General features: G+C 38.5%; 1 protein-coding gene across 3 annotated transcripts in view; it reads left to right on the top strand.

The window, feature by feature from the left end:
• Positions 1 to 17576, top strand: part of thsd7ba (thrombospondin, type I, domain containing 7Ba) — a 168398-nt gene extending 150822 nt beyond the window's left edge. Inside the window, exons 20-30 of one of the 3 annotated variants that reach the window (XR_013296004.1) lie at positions 655 to 770; positions 2828 to 2945; positions 4159 to 4304; positions 5335 to 5503; positions 8384 to 8557; positions 10729 to 10824; positions 12862 to 12944; positions 14543 to 14732; positions 15457 to 15544; positions 15832 to 15982; positions 16484 to 17576. Coding sequence is in view for 2 of the 3 variants with exons in the window: in XM_077580599.1 (XP_077436725.1) it covers positions 655 to 770; positions 2828 to 2945; positions 4159 to 4304; positions 5335 to 5503; positions 8384 to 8557; positions 10729 to 10824; positions 12862 to 12944; positions 14543 to 14732; positions 15457 to 15544; positions 15832 to 15913 (1262 nt within the window). In the remaining variant the exon portion in view is untranslated. Of the gene's footprint in view, positions 1 to 654; positions 771 to 2827; positions 2946 to 4158; positions 4305 to 5334; positions 5504 to 8383; positions 8558 to 10728; positions 10825 to 12861; positions 12945 to 13107; positions 14733 to 15456; positions 15545 to 15831 lie in introns of those variants that run through there. The other 2 variants (XM_077580599.1, XM_077580600.1) reach the window with 2 other exon arrangements.
• Positions 17577 to 17973: the final 397 nt, after the last annotated feature.

Below are 17973 nucleotides of genomic sequence, written 5' to 3'. Positions count from 1 at the left end.
TAACAGTTCAGTACTTTAATCCCAAGATTCAATATTTAGCCTCTAACAAACAACCCCCATGACCATGGTTACAGCTGAATAGAATATTCAAGAGGGTGATTCCGCCCAAACAACCGTCATTGGCCGGCGGAGGCCACTCTCCAATGAGCTTAACGACTGTTGTGTTGCATCCCAAAAGAGTGATAGCATTTGTGGCTGGGGCGGGCCTCCAACTTCAAGGATAAATGATTTTGTTTCCACACCAGCACTGAGGTTACAGCTGTTCTATTTAAGCTTGTGCATGAAGCTAATGAGCTCGGATGAGAGACGAAACATCTTCTAAGCTCAGCGCTTGCCAACTGTTGTCACCAAGGGACCCGCATCTTCATACTGTCGACAAGTAGCGACCCACTTCTGTAGACATTAAGAAACCGACCGCTTGAGAATGACTAGACAACCAGCAGTTCTGCTTTGATGGATTCGCTGCCCTGAGAAAACAGTGACCTGGATGAATGAAAATATTTGCAGGCATAGTAACTGTTCAACCTGGCTGAATGTCAATGCTGAGACATTGTAGTTATACAGCATTGCTAAAACAATAAAGCTAAAGGTTGTCTTGGACTTTCTTTTTTTTTTCTACACATGCTTTCTTTAAAGTGTGTGTGTATACCGCAGAATGGAGCACATGTCGGCTGAGCGAAAATGCCATCTGTGGTGGAGGGGCCAGGCAACGGCTTCTCGACTGCGTCCAAAGTGATGGAAAGATTGTGGACTTGCAAAAGTGTGAGCAGGTAACCTTTAACATGTCATTCTTAATGACATGTTATTCAATCCGATATGAAAATTGTCATTTTAACTTAACTCTTTGACTGCCAAAAACGTTAAATAATGTTTAGTAAAAACCTACGGAGGAGCGCCAAAGACGTTAAAAGACGTTCACCAAGTTTTTTGGGTTTTTTTTGGGAAACGGGTGGAGGAAAGCCTTGGCCAGCTGTGCTGAAAGTATCAAGCAGATCTAGTTAGTATAATGCCTATTTTTGGCCCCTAGATGGCAGCGATGACTCTCTTTGGACAAGATTGGGTAGGCGTCAGTAGAAGACGTGAGGCGGAGCTAGAGTGTTGAGGGGACAATGGCTGAGGACGCCATAATGGCGGCCGGTTGCAAGCAGCTCACGCTTGAGCATTTTTTTCATTTGTTTTGTCAAATTGTTACACTGTTGAATGGAAATAAACGTATTTTGCTATCAAAAAACACTTTTTCATTGTTGGTGGTAGTGTTTTACAGAAGTAAAGCACTGTTTAGGTGTTTGTGGCATCATTCATGGGAAAAAAAGGTCTCAAATTCACTAGAGTGCATGAAATAATATCGTTTCACAAAAAGCTTGATTTCTCCGTTTCAAAACAGAGTATTTGGGTGAAACTAACCATTTTCTATTGTTGATTACTGAAAAACGGAATAAGGTAGAAACAAACTTTTTCTGATGAAAGATGAGAGTTCAATCTTTCATTTGGTAGTATGTGTGTTTCCATAGTCCAAACACAAAGTTTTCTGTGGATCTTGAAAGATCAGTCAAAATGCTTAAATCGGCTGGCACTGACAGCATCCCTTTTCTGAAAACGTCTGGCAGTCAAAGAGTTAATCATACTGTCACACTTTAAGCTTGTGGAGGTTTCTACGAGTACTCACACGTTTTCAAAATGTTCATGTCTGATTATTTGAAGACTCCAAATTGTCCCAAGTTTGTTTGTTTATCTGTGCACTGCGATTGGCTGGCGTTCCGTCCAGGGAGTTCCCCCGCTTCTTGCCTAAAGCATGGATAAGATCCGGCTCATCCACAACTAAGCATGGGCTGGTTACTGGTTTGATTGGTTTACCATGGTAAAAAAAAAAAAAGAAGTCAATATTTCAATAATCTTTAATACTGGCTATCATCAGTTATGAGCGCTTCTTTTAATTTTTGAGGGGACGTCTCTGCCTTTTTTAAGTTAATTGCCTCCAATTAACTTGTTTTTCTCCTTCTTCAGAGGGCGTAAGACGACTTAGACATCAGAAACAAAATGCCTTTTCTCTCAGATTAAAGTGCAAAAAAAACATGCCAGTGGGTGCTAGTTAGCCCCAAGGACCACATGAGTTGCCCATGGGCCTTTTCTAAAAATAGCGCACCAGTGATAGGACACCTTGGCTTATTTTGAAGAATTTAAACATACAAATGTTAACATTTATTTAATTAAACTTAACATGGTGCCAAGTATTCTATATTTTGTTTAAAAATAAAATAGATTGTTCAATGTAAATAAATGCTAGTTTTATTTAGCAATTTTTTTATTTATTTTTTTTTAAGGTCATTTTCAAGCTGTTCATTTTTGCTCACAGTCATCATACCTTCAGAATCTAATATTGTCCGGCCCATGTCTATCCACGACCCGAATATGGAAAAGCGCTATAGAAAATGGATGCCGGAATGCATAAAACTGCCCACTGGGTACATTCGCATTCAATTCACGTGAAGATCAGTGTTACCCCCCCCCCCCCCTTTGTTTCAAACAAACAGGGTGCTCGGGCTTTCAATAATTTATATATATTGCATCTATTTATGTTTCATGAGGTAATTTGGTCTCAAGCTAAATTATCTGCAGCAGCCTCTGCTTTTCTCAGTGGAGTGTTTAAAATAAATTGTAAACGGCTCTTGGTCCCAAATGCACTGTTCATTTTTCATGCATTGTGCAGCACCAAAAATGAAAGGATTTATGAGCCTCAATGGAAAGCTTGAAATGTATATTTTTATTATTGTATTCAAATTTTTAATTGGTAGCGGATTTCGGTGCTTATTGCCCTTTTGTCGTACAGCTTGGACTGGTCAAGGACTGGACGTTGGTGGAGAACTGCGTGGTCGACTGTCCGGTCAGCTGTGTCCTCTCAGATTGGTCGCCGTGGGGACAATGTTCGCATACCTGCAGCAGTCAAGGTAAAAATAAATAAATAAATAAAAACTTAACCCAGTAGCTGATCACATTTGCAAGGCTTCATTATCTCCTCAACTCGTGTATTCCCCAGCATCCTGCATGGATAGATTTTAATGTGTTAAAATGGAAACAATTAAAAGGCAGAGGGAGTTTTTGCAATCTGGCACCGTGTTTCCCATTTTTAACTGTCACATACAAATTTGCTTTCAGAGGTCATAGCGAGAGAACAGCAGGTTGATTGCATCTCAAGTTTATAGAGCTCACCTGAGCCATAACAGGATAAGCGCTTTTAATATTTGAGTGCGACTAAATAAAATATATATCAGATTCTGGCAGGGTGGTTTCAAAAATGCAATTAGAGATCACCAACCTGTGGCTTCCTTTTGAAAGAGATGTGTTATAAGCTCATGCATTAACCAAAAGGTAATGATTTTAACCTGGATCCATGCATGGTTTGCCAGGGCTTCGTAAAGCCGCTCTGCAGGAGAGAAACCTTGTTATTCTTTTAATTGGAAAGACTCACTTGCATCTTCCTAAGTTCATTAATTTTAATTCGACATTGGTTGCTCTTGCCTCCACTCGGAGAGGTTCAAGCATGCCGCAGCCGAGGATGTCAAGTCAGTCTCACGACTCGGTCGCCGCTTCCGGCCAGTCTTGTCGGCCTCGACGAGGGATTTGTGTCATTTCTCTTTCAGGGTGTGATGATCAGGATGCTATTGGAGCGTTTCTGTTTTTGAGAACTTGTGGCGTTAACAACCACTTTTTTTTTCTGTCTTGACCCCACCACTGATGAAGGTCTTGCTCAGATACTGAACTGTTCTCTAACTAGCAAATCCTCTTGGGCCACTCCTTTCTTTTCAGCCATTTCCCAAACTTTTACGCTCACAAATTATTAATGAGTCCCTGGCACGAAACACTTGTGTTAGGAGACTGCTAGACATGAGCATTAATGATGAAACAGAGGAAAAGTGCTGTTGAACTAATTCCTCTTTGTCTCTGGCAAAATGTGTCGTGAGGGAAAACGTGGGCACAGCTGCCTTTCTTTCTTCTGAATATGCATTATATCAATTTTAGACGCCCATTTCACGCCGCTCGCTGTGTGAGCTATTTTAGTGCTTGAACCCGACTTTTTAATTGTTTATCAGTTTGCCGTGTTAACAGAAACCGACGAGAGGAATGATTCTACTGTGGATTGCTGTGTGATGTGTTGTGCAGGGCAATCTGTGCGTACTCGGAGAACCTTGCGGGAGGCTCATGAGGAAGGTCGGCCTTGTCCAAACCAGCTCATCCAGACAAAGGCGTGTCCCATAAGGCCTTGCTACGTGTGGCTGCTCAGCGACTGGTCCCCCTGCACCATAGAGGTATGACTATCTTAAAAAAAATGATAGTTTTCAACTCCAAAATTAACTGTAGAACATTTAGAAGCTTAAATTGCTAGTTTGAATTCCATATAGAATATGTTACCTGAATCCTTACTTGTTTATCTTCTGCTTTTTTACATTTCTTTCAAAATCAGTCACCTGGTAGTTTTGACATTTTCCTTGCCAAATTTTCAAAAATAACTATAAGAAGAAATCCCATTATTTACCCAGAATTAGCCCACACACAATCATAAATAATCAAAAACACAGACTAAGACTGTAAGTCTAATGTAAGATTTATTTATATACATACCATTTAATCATTATTATAAAATCAATTCCTAGGGCCCTATTTTCGTGCCCGGTGCAAGTCTAGCGCAAAGTGCAGTCTAACTGTACACATGGAGGGAGTTTTCTTTCTTTTGGTATTTTCGTAGATAGGCCAAGTTAGAAATTTGCGCCGTAGTGGGAGTGAACACAGCCAATCAAAGCAGCTCCTCTTATTCCGCATGGATATTTAGAAATGATGACATCCACCACACACGTATATCAGCGGAGCGCAGAATCTGACTTCCTGCACTTCGATCCAATCCAACAAAATCGCAGTACGACACCTACGTCACAACTTAGACCTGGTTTCACCTGGTCAAAAGTCTAGTCTACCACATTGCCAGATGTGCGTAAAACAGACTTGCCCCGGCACGAAAATGGAAATGCACCTGCTGCATGCATGTGTGCCTGTTACAAAAATAAAGCCCATAGTTTCACTTTCAAATGTACTTTGCTCTGAAAAGAAGTTTCCTGTTTATTAGGGCCAAGAATGTTTTTTTTTCCAGCTCAGCCATCATCTCCTCTTGTATCTCTTCTACAAAGGGTGCCCAAATTTCCCATACAAATGGCAACGGTTCACATGTTATAATGCCAATATGAAACCATTTCACGTAGCATTTTCTTACGGAGGGTTTTGCAATTGCACATACCAGAAAACCACCACTAATTATACAAGCATGTGTGCCTGTGGCCTGTGCAGGGTGCAGACTGCGGCGAGGGGGTTCGGAGAAGAAACCTGTCGTGTGTGGTTCACAAGGGCGACTGGACCGAGTCTCCTCCTCTGCTAGTGGCAGAGGACTTTTGTGGCGACAAATTGAGGAAAGAAATCCAACAGGATGTGGCGCAGCCTTGCTTTGTTCCCTGTCAAGGTAAAGCTGCACTCTCGCTTTACAGTAATTATTATTTGCCTGTATGAATTATGCATTCATTCTGCACTCGTAACACCAATAATTATTCCCCTGCTTTACATGCCACATCGTCAATACTTGTGCATTCATTTGCTGGAATCCATCACCTCCCCCAACTCATTGACATTTCAGCTGCTGCTGAAAACAGATGCTTATGCCAAGTCAATAAACTACTACAATAACTAATTAGCCATTTATCTATAACTGGCCATGTCTAAAAGTGTCCTCTGGATTCCACGTGCTTGCGCAACTAACCGCATTATTTACTTTTTTTTTTTTTTTTTTTTTTCTGGAGAGCTCAGTATTGTTCATTCGGTAATTTTACCGATTTGACATGTCATCATCATTGCTCTCCCCTTTTTTTTTTATTATTATTTATTTTATTTTTTTTTTGTATGTGAGTGATTATGTGTGTGTGCATGCGTGCGTGCGAGTGTGTGTGTATGTGTCTAACCGCATTATTTACTTTTTTTTTTATTTTTTATTTTTCTGGAGAGCTCAGTATTGTTCATTCGGTAATTTTACCGATTTGACATGTCATCATCATTGCTCTCCCCTTTTCTTTTTCTTTTTTTTTGGTAAGTGAGTGAATTTGTGTGTGTGCGTGCATGCGAGTGTGTGTATGTGTCTAACCGCATTATTTACTGATGCAGTCAGCGTACAATAACGCTTTCTTACCAAAGGGGTAAAAAGGTCAATTAGAAAGGTGCGACGTTAACAATGTTTTATGGTGAACATGGGATATTGTCATGCTATCTTCTTGCTCAACCTCCTCTGTAGTTGAGCTGTATTGTCTATTGTCAAAGTTATTTTTATATCACAAAATTCAAACATATAGGATAAATAAAGAAAATCGGAATTTGCCTCATCCATTCCAGTACGACAGAGCAAGCATGTGTCCTATATAGTATATTTATGGTGATGTTCTGGCGGCCGGCTTCCGACCCAGAGTCTCTTGTTTGCTCCGAGGACGCACAATTTGCAGTGCGCCTCTGATGTTTGCCTTAATTCCTCACTCAGCACACTGCCGCCGCAAGCTTCAGCTCAGGATCAGGGGGCTTTTGATGTGATTGTGTGTCAGTTGGTGAGAACTGCTGCAGCCAGCGAAAGAGGCTGTTCAAATGTATGCAAGGCAGTAAGTGTGTCACTGCTGTACACCATGGCTTCTCCCATGGCACATTTTTTTTACAACCAATTCACCAAAAGTGAACTCCTGATTCCGGGAATATGTACATTATACTATAAATAAGATGAAAGCTGATGCCTAAGTTGCCCATGGGAATTGAACCTGGGGTAAATAAACCAGCTCACTGTTTCCTGATGCCATAGCCTGCTTGCAGAGGATGACAAATAGCACGTGTTCTTTCTATACCATGCTTGACCTTATTAAGTATGCTGTGTAAAAAAAAAAGAGTGACAGACGCACACACTGAGTGGTATAGCACATAAGATTGATGTGTTGTTGACTACATTATGACAACATGAGCTATGACTGGGGGAAAAAACGTACAATGCTGGTACAGTCAGATTGAGCAGAAAGGTGCGACTTGAACTGAATTAAAAGCCATGGTGCAGCCGAAGAATGCAAAATCCCTGATTATTTTTTAAATACTTGCTGGTTATTTTAGGTGTTGACAATGTAGCATGTGTAGTTGGATGGATTTAAAGACTTCTTCTCCTGTTTATTATGAGGGAGAGAAATGGCAACACATTGAAAGCAATATGTGTTTATTAGGTACCTGGCACTTGAACACAGTATGTGAATGTTTGATACAGAGTATGTGTTAGCATAAAGTGTGTGTCGTGATCATGAGATGGAGAGAATGAGGACCTCTGTATAAAAAAAAAAAATTAAAAAAAAGCTAATGACATTCAATTCATGCGGTGAGTTAGCGTCGCTCAGTGTGGTTTTAGTTGTATCTGTTTAACGGACATTATGTTGGATTTAGTGCCATCTAGTGGTGAACTAATAATTCATTCATTTTAAAAAGCGACTATTAATATCAATAATATTCACACCCAAAAAAAAGTTATATCACATTAACGTACATTTTTTTATATAATCGTAGGTCTAGTCTCGCTAATTATATTGCATAGGTCGCACCATGGTGGGAGGCTGACATGTTTGGCCGCCATCTTTGCCGAAGGAGAAGAACTTCCCACACGTAGTTGGCCTCTGGTGGCGCTAGTGTCAGACCCAGCGGGTGGATCGCCGCTTACCTTCCACAGCTGGGACCTGCAGGTGTTCGTCGCTGAGTCCCGCAGCTTGTTGCTCTTGCTAGCTTTTGCTAGCTTCTCTCAATAGCCGCTCTTGTTAGCCACTCCAGCGAGTTCTTGATAGCTACTCACTTCAAATAATAATTCATCAATCCATGTGGAGTCACAAATGTGTGTGCGTGTGCAGTTTTACTTATTTATTTTACTGCCAAAATGACCCCATCAAAGATTACAAGGCTTTTTTTTTGTTTGACCTTCAGGAAGCAAAAGTGCTAATGTGCTATTTGTAGCGTGACAAAAAAGAATCAACCACTTTTCCCAAATCAAATTAATTTGGTGCTCCCTCGTGAGACACATTTTACTACTGGCTATCGAGTTATACATTTTTGTAATATATGACGGCGGTTGGTCTATTATCGCTGAATACCCACTGGGCTGTGAGTAATTTGTTTGCGCTTTTGGTGTCAGTCACAGATGTGTAGAAGGCGTTTTCTCGATTAAATGTACCAGACAACTGTCAGGGAAACGCCAATAAAATGATCGCTGAAATAGCGCTTGCCAGTACAGGTGTGTGTGTTGCGTTATTGACTTGGCAGTGATTTTTTTTTTCTTCTCTGTCTTCAGGAGACTGCCATTTGGCTGAGTGGTCATCTTGGAGTTCTTGCCAATTGACTTGTGTGGAGGGGCGGAGCTTTGAAAGCACAGGACGTCAATCCCGCTCCAGAGCGGTGATCATTCAAGTTACCGAGAACCAGGACACCTGCCCACAGCAAGTCTTTGAGACGCAGCCGTGTAAAGGTGCTGGGAAAATGTTCTATCAGATCATTTTTCTTTCAAAAGTGCTGCTCGATTTAAAAACATATTTCAGAAAAATAAACATAATAGAGAATTAAATATCCATTCATTTTCTATAACCAGGATTGCAGTGAGCTGGAGCCAAAATGGCAACATTTTGGACTAGTTGCCAGTAAATCACAAGACATAAAAAACAGAAAACTATTCACGCTCACATTCATGCAGCACTGAATGGGAAATAAAACCCACATTGGCTGAACGCAAGTCACGCCAGTGACTGCTGTGCCATGATCTCCCTTTTGATATTCATGCAGAGAAATGGAAAGTTTTTCAATCCATCGAGTGAACACAAAGCTGCAGCACACTGTTATGTACGGAATAAGAAAAATGCTTTCTTTGTCAACAAAATGTAATGGGTGAAATGCTTGAATATTTGACTGCCCTCTGTTTGGTATAAAAGAAGCTCAGATTACACAGTGATGGGAGCATCATGATTTTTCTTCAGTATGAATTGTCGAGAGAACAGTTCTAAATACTTTTGAATTTGAACAAAAACATTTAGAGAAGATATCTGCTAGAAACATGAGGAGGAACTTTACTGACCGCATGACAACAATCCAAAGCATCCAGTTTTAGTTAACAAAAACTAACAAAATACATAGCTAAAATAAAAAAATAAAAAATTAATTAGACAGAAATTATTCTACCAAAACAAGAAACAAAAACTACCAAACTACATTTTACATTTACAATCCTAATGAAAAGGTAAAAAATAAATATTAAATTTTCAAAAAACTAAAGCTAATACTAAAACTTAAAAAAAAAAACTAAAACGAGTAATTTTTGAAAACACTCAAATTAATAAAAAAAAAAAATAGCAAACCCGCTCTGAAAACTAATTAAAACTAATAAAAATAAAAACTCAAAATAAAATTAAACTTAACAATAATGAAAATTCAAAAACTATTATTATTATTATTTGTTATTATAGTTTGCAACCCCGTTTTACACATACACACTACACCACTGGCTCATTCTTAGTTTTTGTATTCTACTTATGCGTGTGACAATTAATAAATATGTTAATTAGTGCTGTTCAAAGTTAAACCGTTAACTCATTGATTAATTGCAAAAAATTATCGCATAATCACGTATTAACGTATTTTATAAATTTGCCGGGCACAAATTTTTGATAAAAAGCTTTTTTAATTAAGCGAAAAATAAAATTCTAAAATGTGATTAATCTGATTTAAAAAAAATGTAATCGTTTGACAGCTCTAACGTTAATATGTGCTGCCCCCGCCCCACAGCTCACATCTTCATGTACTGTAATTATTGTTTGTGGGTTTGACTAAACTAAGGCAAAAAGGTTAAACACTGATAGAGCACGTCTAGATATGCAGTCATTGTAATAATGATGGTTTAATATATTAATGTCAAATTGAAAGAGTGTTACACACCATTATTAAAAGGTCAGTATTATAAGCATGGAAAGGTCATAACTGTCCCACCACGTATCCAATTTTCATGAAATATTGAGGATGACGCATCAAGTTACTGCCTGGCCCAGTTAACTTTACAGATACAGATATACTGTGTGCACAAGCTTGTATTTTCTATGAGTTTAGTTTGGTGGCCTCGTTTAACCACATATCTCAAAGTGCTGTTTTTTTTGTGTTTCATTAAATAGACTTGCCCTTTCCTCCGTTCATACCTTGATATTCAGAATAAACCACAGGCTTCTTACTCCCTCATTAATTAGCCACTTTTAAAACCATTCGTCAAAGTACTTGGCCTTTAATTTAATGCCACATTCTTGCCTTAGCAAATTTGTCTTATCTAAATAGTCTGATCTTTATTCCTGTTTTTTATTGATGGAAAAAGTCCGAATGGAATGTGACTTTTGAGTTTTGTTCACCAGACTTTCCCTCCCAGCAAAAAATGTACTTAGAAAAAAGGTTCTCTCTAATTCACTTCCAACCAATTCCAGCCATCCCATTTCCTGTAATCCTCACAAAGTGGTAAATGGTACCCCCTTTTTCCTCCATCCACATGACATCTTCCCGTGTAATGTAGTACATCTCTGGTAAATGTCCACCGTAGCCTAACAACCGCGCCGGATGGTCGATACGAGCTGCTAATGAGCATCATCTGCCTCTCTGCTTGGGCTACAGGAGGCCAATGCTACAGTTACCAATGGAGGACAGGAGGATGGAGCAATAATGAGAGAGCGGTGTGGTGTCAGCGCTCGGATGGTGTCATTGTCACAGGTGAACATGTGCACCGTCAGCTTACCACCCCAGATGGGTCTTGAAGCCGCGTTGGTACAGAAATATGCAGAGCTGCACATAAATGTGAATATCTTTGCACGATGACTGCGTGGATGCAGCAGACACTTAAGTGTCCTAGTTCTGGTTTTTATGCACCTCACGCTGGTGTGAAGCGGTGTGAGCTGCAAGCGCATCAATATGCATGATCAAGGTTTTATGCGAGAATGTTTTTCCAGGGGACAGCTGGAAAAGATGTGACATCTTTTTACAATGTACAGCATCTCACCAAAGTGGCACGTTTTTGGTGAATAATTAATCACGTATTTTTATGGGAAACATTGAAGAAATGACACGTCGCTGCAATGTAAAGTAGTTAGTGTACAATTTATATGACAGTGTAAAATAACTCAACTCGCAGCCATTAAAGTTTACATAGACGGCAACAAAAGTGACTACACCTCTAAGTGAAAATGTCCAAATTGGGCCTAATTTGCAATATTCTCTCCCTGGTGTCATGTGACTGGCTAGTCTTCTTGGTGTGAACGGGGAGCAAATATGGCCAATTTAGTGTATTGCTCTTAGATAGATAGATAGATAGATAGATAGATAGATAGATAGATAGATAGATAGATAGACAGATAGATAGATGGTGGGTGTTTTTTCCCTTTTGGTAAAGTTTTAAATCCATCCCTGTTGTGTCTGTCATAGTAGCTAGCTAGCGGTAAGCTAATAGATAGATAGATAGATAGATAGATGGTGGGTGTTTTTTCCCTTTTGGTAAAGTTTTAAATCCATCCCTGTTGTGTCTGTCATAGTAGCTAGCTAGCGGTAAGCTAATAGATAGATAGATACAGTAGATAGATAGATAGATAGATGGTGGGTGTTTTTACCCTTTTGGTAAAGTTTTAAATCCATCCCTGTTGTGTCTGTCATAGTAGCTAGCTACCTAGCTAGCGGTAAGCTAACAGATAGATAGATAGATAGATAGATAGATAGATACATAGATAGATAGATAGATAGATAGATAGTTGGTGGGTGTTTTTTCCCTTTTGGTAAAGTTTTAAATCCATCCGTGTTGTGTCTGTCATTGTAGCTAGCTACCTAGCTAGCGGTAAGCTAACCTGCGAGAGGGTTTGTCGCTACGGTCCAGCGTCCCAAGTTTGCGAAATCCATCAGAGGCAAAGAGCAAATTAATGACAAAAGCTGACTGATTGCTTAACAATTTAATGTTGTTTTAATATATTACACTTGTGGCACTAGTACTAGCTATGATTCATTCTATCTCGAATCCGAAAATTCAGATTTGGCATTTGCTTTTAACTGCTATCGGGCATCTAAATTCAAGTCACCACCCTACGACTTAACTTTTGTACGATAATGTATGTGTGATTTTTCAGCAAAACACATTATTTAATCCTCCCCAGTAGAATCCAAGGCATTAATTTCAAAATACTAGCTGATAGTAGCAAATAACGGCCCGCGGTGCCAACACGTCTCACACATCTGACATGAGAAGACAAATTTTAGTATAGTGCTCTAGTCGAATTTACCACCTTATCTGATGTGCCTATTCTCAGTGCGGCCTTCATTGATTTCTTCTCTCACTCTTAGCATAAGTAATCAATAAGCCAGAGGCTGAGCCGGGAGACTTTCAATCCATATAAATATAATCATGCATTCGTATGTGTGGGAAGAAAAGCAGGCGTAGAGAAATGGAACAAAGGTAGCGCTGCTGTGGGAATGGAGGCTTAGGGTGAGCTCTGTGTGCTGTAAATAGAAGCTGAATGTGATCTTATCGCTTTAAAGGAAATGTTTCTGGCAAATATGAGCCCAGGAGGAATCACCTCCCTCTACTGAGGAAGCCCAACACTCTTTGATATTTTGACATGTAATTTTCCATGTTGGAATTAAAATGTTCACAGATTGATCATGGACCCTGATAGGCAACTAAGCCCATTAATCAGTGGTGACACTACATTAATTTAGTGATCGATGAGTGCAGGCACTGAAGTGAAACCTTTTTTTTTTTGCCTTCAGGGGGGTGTTTCCCGCAGAAAAGACCGAGCATGATCCGCCACTGCCATCCGCCGTGCACCAAGCCTTTCTCACGCTGCACGTCGGTAAGATCACACAAATACTGTCGTCGCACAAGCGTGATCAATTCTTGCCCGTCTTGCCACTTTCTTCTCATCGTGGTCCTTTCAAATGGACTTTGAATGATGACATCTTGAGTTTTTAAGAACAGGCCATAAAGTATAATTATATTAATGCCAATAAATGCAGGCTGGATGCCAGGATGCGACTACACCTGGAGAAGGCGAGGGAGCTGCAGGCATACAAATCAAAAAGCAATCAAGGAGACGTGACTGAAGTTTGAAGTTTTACTGCCCCTCGCAGTAGTCTTCATGCCACTACAAGACGCTGAGAAGATCCAATGCTGAACCCTACTTCACTTAAAAGACATTCAAATGGAGATTTTTTTTCAGCGTGCTTTAAATATGGTTCTCATGAGATCGAGAACATTTTTTCGATCTAACCAGATTGGTTATGAGATGAGAGATGAGAAAAGTTTGCGGTTTAATTGAGACACGTTCTCGTTAAGATGAGAAAGTAGTACGCATGCTAGCATGGGAGAGCCTATAGCTACATTCCGGTTTGCATTTCTGAGTGAAAATGACAAGGCAGGACTTTAGTTTGGTTATATTTTCACCCGGGACTTTATTATAAGGACATTGCCGCTTTACTTGCAATTCATCACCATGATGTTGTGTCTGAGAGAAATTTCTCATCCAAATCAGAAAGTTTCTCGTCAGGATGAGAAAAACAAATGAGAAAACATATTTCACTTCTGTTTTTTTCCCTCCATGTCACTTTAGGGGCTCCTTAGTTTGTATAAATGAATAAATAAATATTGTTTTAAAAAAATCTATAAATTTTCTATTAATATTTTTTACAAATTGTATTTATTTATTTATGTATCTATTTTTGATCAACTCATCTGCTCCCAAAAATGTATAAATATATTCCATGTCCCAAAGACATAATTATACGTTTTTTTATGCTAGAGCATACAAAAGGTTTTGATGCAGCCTCTTAACTGCAAAGAACGGTTGACAAAATGGTAGTTATTACACAAATATCCAGCAGGTGGCAGCAGGGCAAAAGAGATCAACCAGGGCTATGTTGAGAAAAAAAAGTTAATTCACTCACAATTCTAAATAGATTTGTGAATAATGATGACATTTAGCTATATTCTAATGCTAATTGCTGCAAAACAGAAATACTTTTTTTTTCCTGATGAAAGAAGAGATTTTAATCTTTTTTTGGTAGGTTACATGTTTTTATAGCAATAGAACACAATATTCTGTGGGTTAACAAAATGAGTCAAAATCCAGTAAAACAGCCAGGAGCGAAGGGGATTGCCATCCCTGCCAGTATCAGACTTTTGTTTGTGCCTTATTACAAAAAAATAATGACTAGCTAAGGTTTTACTCAAATAAGACCAAAACAAACAAAAAATCTCCAAATGGAAAAATTCAATGTGGCAGTCCTTTTTGTGACATTTGTGTGGTGACGTGCCATAAAATTTTTCTGAAAGAAAATGCACATGTGCCTCGGCTCACAATAGGTTGTGGAAAAACTGTAGTATAAGAACTAATATGTTGCTTTGTGCTAGCTAAATAATGCCTGTGTGTCATGCCTCCCCTTTCCCATGCAGAGCGGCGTGTGTGGGTGTGAGAAGGGTTACACCGAAGTGATGACCACACACGGCTTCTTGGACTACTGTACTCGAACCCCTGGCGTAGACACCAATAAGAAAGCTGACGTGAAAACCAACTCGGGAAGATTAAAACCATCTCAGACCCGAGACCGTCTCACAGAGTGGACCTTACGGCCTGTTGGCCCTGGTACTGAAATGGAAATTAACTGTACTGCTTTGACCCCGAGATCATTACTTTTGACTGGTGCCTTTATAGATTTTGAATCTCTAAGCCGGGAGTGGAATTCATTGTCGGGCGACGTTTCCACCGGGCTCATCATTATATGCTGTAAAAATAGCTGAACCATTAGATGGCAGAAGGATGTGTTAAAACTCATTCACTGCCATTGACGACTATAGACGTCAAAAATTCATTTGAACTATTTCTATTAGTTTTAAAAAAAAAAATCCCACTTTTGTTAACAAGAGTATGAAAACCTAGAAAAAAAATAATTGTACATTTAGAACAGAAATAAAATTTGTAGTCATCGCCTGACATCCCTAATTTTAAATAATATTTTCTTTTTTTAAAAAAAAGAAGAAAAGATTATTAAAAATTAGGGGTTTCATTTTTTTTCGTAATTAATCGCATGACTTCACGAGTTAACTCACAATTAATCACAAATTGTATATCTGTTCTAAATGTACAACATTTTTTTCCTAGATTTTCATACTCTTGTAAACAAAAGTGGGCAAAAATGCCAAACTAATAGAAATTGGTCAAATAAATTTTTGACATTTAGAGCCGTCAATGGCAGTGAATGAGTTTTAATGGGAGCTGAGCTTAATTCAAAATGATGAGAATAATATGTGAATGTTTTCTCACCAAGCGTGAATATACATATATCTAAAAATTGACTTTCATTGCACAGATGGAAGAGTAAAGCTGTGGGTTTATGCCGTGACTGCCGTCGGATTCATCTTAATACTCTTCATTATTGCGTTCTCATTCCTGGTCTGGTACGTACCATATTATTTGCTCAAGAGCGGCAATTTATTCACTGCATGCACCGTCAATGCAAACAGGCAAAGTGCTGAGAAGCCATGAAAAATCGCAACCACCTGTTCTTCATGCTGTCAAAGGATGACTTGTGTACACCTCACAACATTTCGCCACTAGTGTGCTGCTGCTATCACAGAATGGAAGTTTACGTAAAGACTGATATCACGCCGGGCTGCCTTGAGGCAACAAATCAAACGCACTGTCAAGCTTATCTTGTTTTTTGTTTTTTTTTGTTTTTTTACAGCAACCCAGCCAAAATCACAAAGACGTCACCTCCGCCACAGAAGCCTTTGACCCTGGCCTATGACGGTGACATCGATATGTAACCACGTTGGGATTCTTCATCTCGACGCCCTCCTCTGCCTCTCGGCCCGACTCTCCAGGCGCCACAGGCGGTATGAACGGACCAAGGTGCTCCGGTCGAGCCGCACAAATAGCATTTTGCTGTTCGACGACACACTTTCACATGCTAAATTGCTCCTCGAAAGAAGAGCCAAGAAGCCAAACTCGCAACATGGACGCAGCGATGCAAACCTGAAATCAGAGCTTGTAAAAGCTGAAGCATTTTTATTTTTATTTTATTATCGTGTATGTGTGTGTTGAAAATGAGAACGGACCAAACGCAGCTGTGCTCGTCGTCTCTTATTGGACATATCCCGCATTCATGACATACAGAGGCCGAACATGGGACGCTTTTCGTTGGGAATTTGTAAAAGAAAATGTCACAACTTTTTTGTGTAAACAATAGAATAAACAAAAAAAAAAAGCGTTATGCACTACATTAGTGCTGAATCACTATTCCTTTTCCTTTGAAATGACTTTTCTAGTGTTTGAAATGTTTATGCAAGTCGTTGCTGTTGGATTGTTCTTTGTTGACGATGCCATATGTTGTGTAGATGTGGAAACCAAATGCAGGCTTGCCTTGAGTTCAACAACGTGATGCATCCGTCCCAAACGTCATTAGATACTCCGAAGCCAAGAAATGTCAACATGTTGAACGTTTCAGTGAGACAACATACAAAACACACATTGTCAGGAAGATGAAGGTAATGCATACACACACGATGGATCATGATTTTGCCTTTATGCAATCAAATTGCGTTTAACTCATTCATTGCCATAGTCATTTAAAAAAAAAAAAAGATTATTAAAAATTAGGGGCGAAAGGCGATTATTTTTTTTTATTGTAATTAATCGCATGATTTCACTAGTTAACTCACGATTAATCACAAATTTTATATCTGTTCTAAATGTACAATAAAAAAATCTGTTTTTATACTCTTGTGAACAAAAGTGGAAAAAAAATGTTAAACCAATAGAAATAGTTAAAATGTTTTTTGGACGTTTATAGCCGTCAATGGCAGTGAATGAAGAAAAAAAGAAAACATAAAAAAATTGAGGCATCAGAAGATTAAAATTTTTAATTGTCATTAATCGTATGACTTCACTAGTTAACTCACGATTAATCACAAATTTTATATCTGTTCTAAATGTACAATAAAAAATAGTAGGTTTTCATACTCTTGTTAACAAAAGTGGGGAAAAAATGTTAAACTAATAAAAATAGTTCAAACAAATTTTTGACGTCTATAGCCGTCAATGGCAGTGAATGAGTTATTAAAGAGAGGTCTTCCAAAAATATAATTTACCATTAAGAAATGACAGCATTCAGGGCACTGACAAATATTCAATTTTTTGTCATTTTAATTCAAATGATTGCTTGCACTTCCAGTAAGAAAAAAATAATAATCCAAAAAACAAGCCCCTTTTGTCATTTTTGTTCAAGCTGACAGTAGTACATTAGTGAAATGATCATCGTATTTCATTCACAAGTATGACGTCACCGTGCATTGAACCCTCAGAATCATTGTAGAAATCAATTCATTGCAAGCATTTTATTATTGTTATTAGTGCTGGCAAGTGATTAAAAATTTTTAACTAATTAATTACTATTTTCTACTAAGCCTGTAACAAGATATTTGCATTGAACCCTCTGAATCATTATAGAAATCAATTAATTGAAATTGAAAACATTTTTATTTTTATTAGTGCTGTCAAGCGATTTCAATTTTTTAACTAATTAATTGCAAATTGTTTTGTAAATAATCACAATTAATCGCATATTTCAACTACTATTTTTTTATAACAGATATTTGCATTGAACACTCTGAATCATTGTAGAAATCAATTCATTGAAATTGAAAAATTATTATTTGTGTTGCGCAAAATTTTCTGTAATTAATCGCACACTTAATTGCATATTTTAACTACTATTTTCGACGAAGCTTTTAACCGATATTTGCTTGAATAAAATATTGGAATTTTTATAAAATCTTCACATACAAAGTATATTTTGTATCAAAGTTCTATTAGATTGCTTTGACTA

This window comes from Vanacampus margaritifer, chromosome 11 (assembly GCF_051991255.1).
Source record: "Vanacampus margaritifer isolate UIUO_Vmar chromosome 11, RoL_Vmar_1.0, whole genome shotgun sequence".
Classification (NCBI taxonomy): domain Eukaryota; kingdom Metazoa; phylum Chordata; class Actinopteri; order Syngnathiformes; family Syngnathidae; genus Vanacampus; species Vanacampus margaritifer.
The sequence above is the reverse complement of the archived record's forward strand: the minus strand, read 5'-3'. Positions and strand labels throughout refer to the sequence as shown.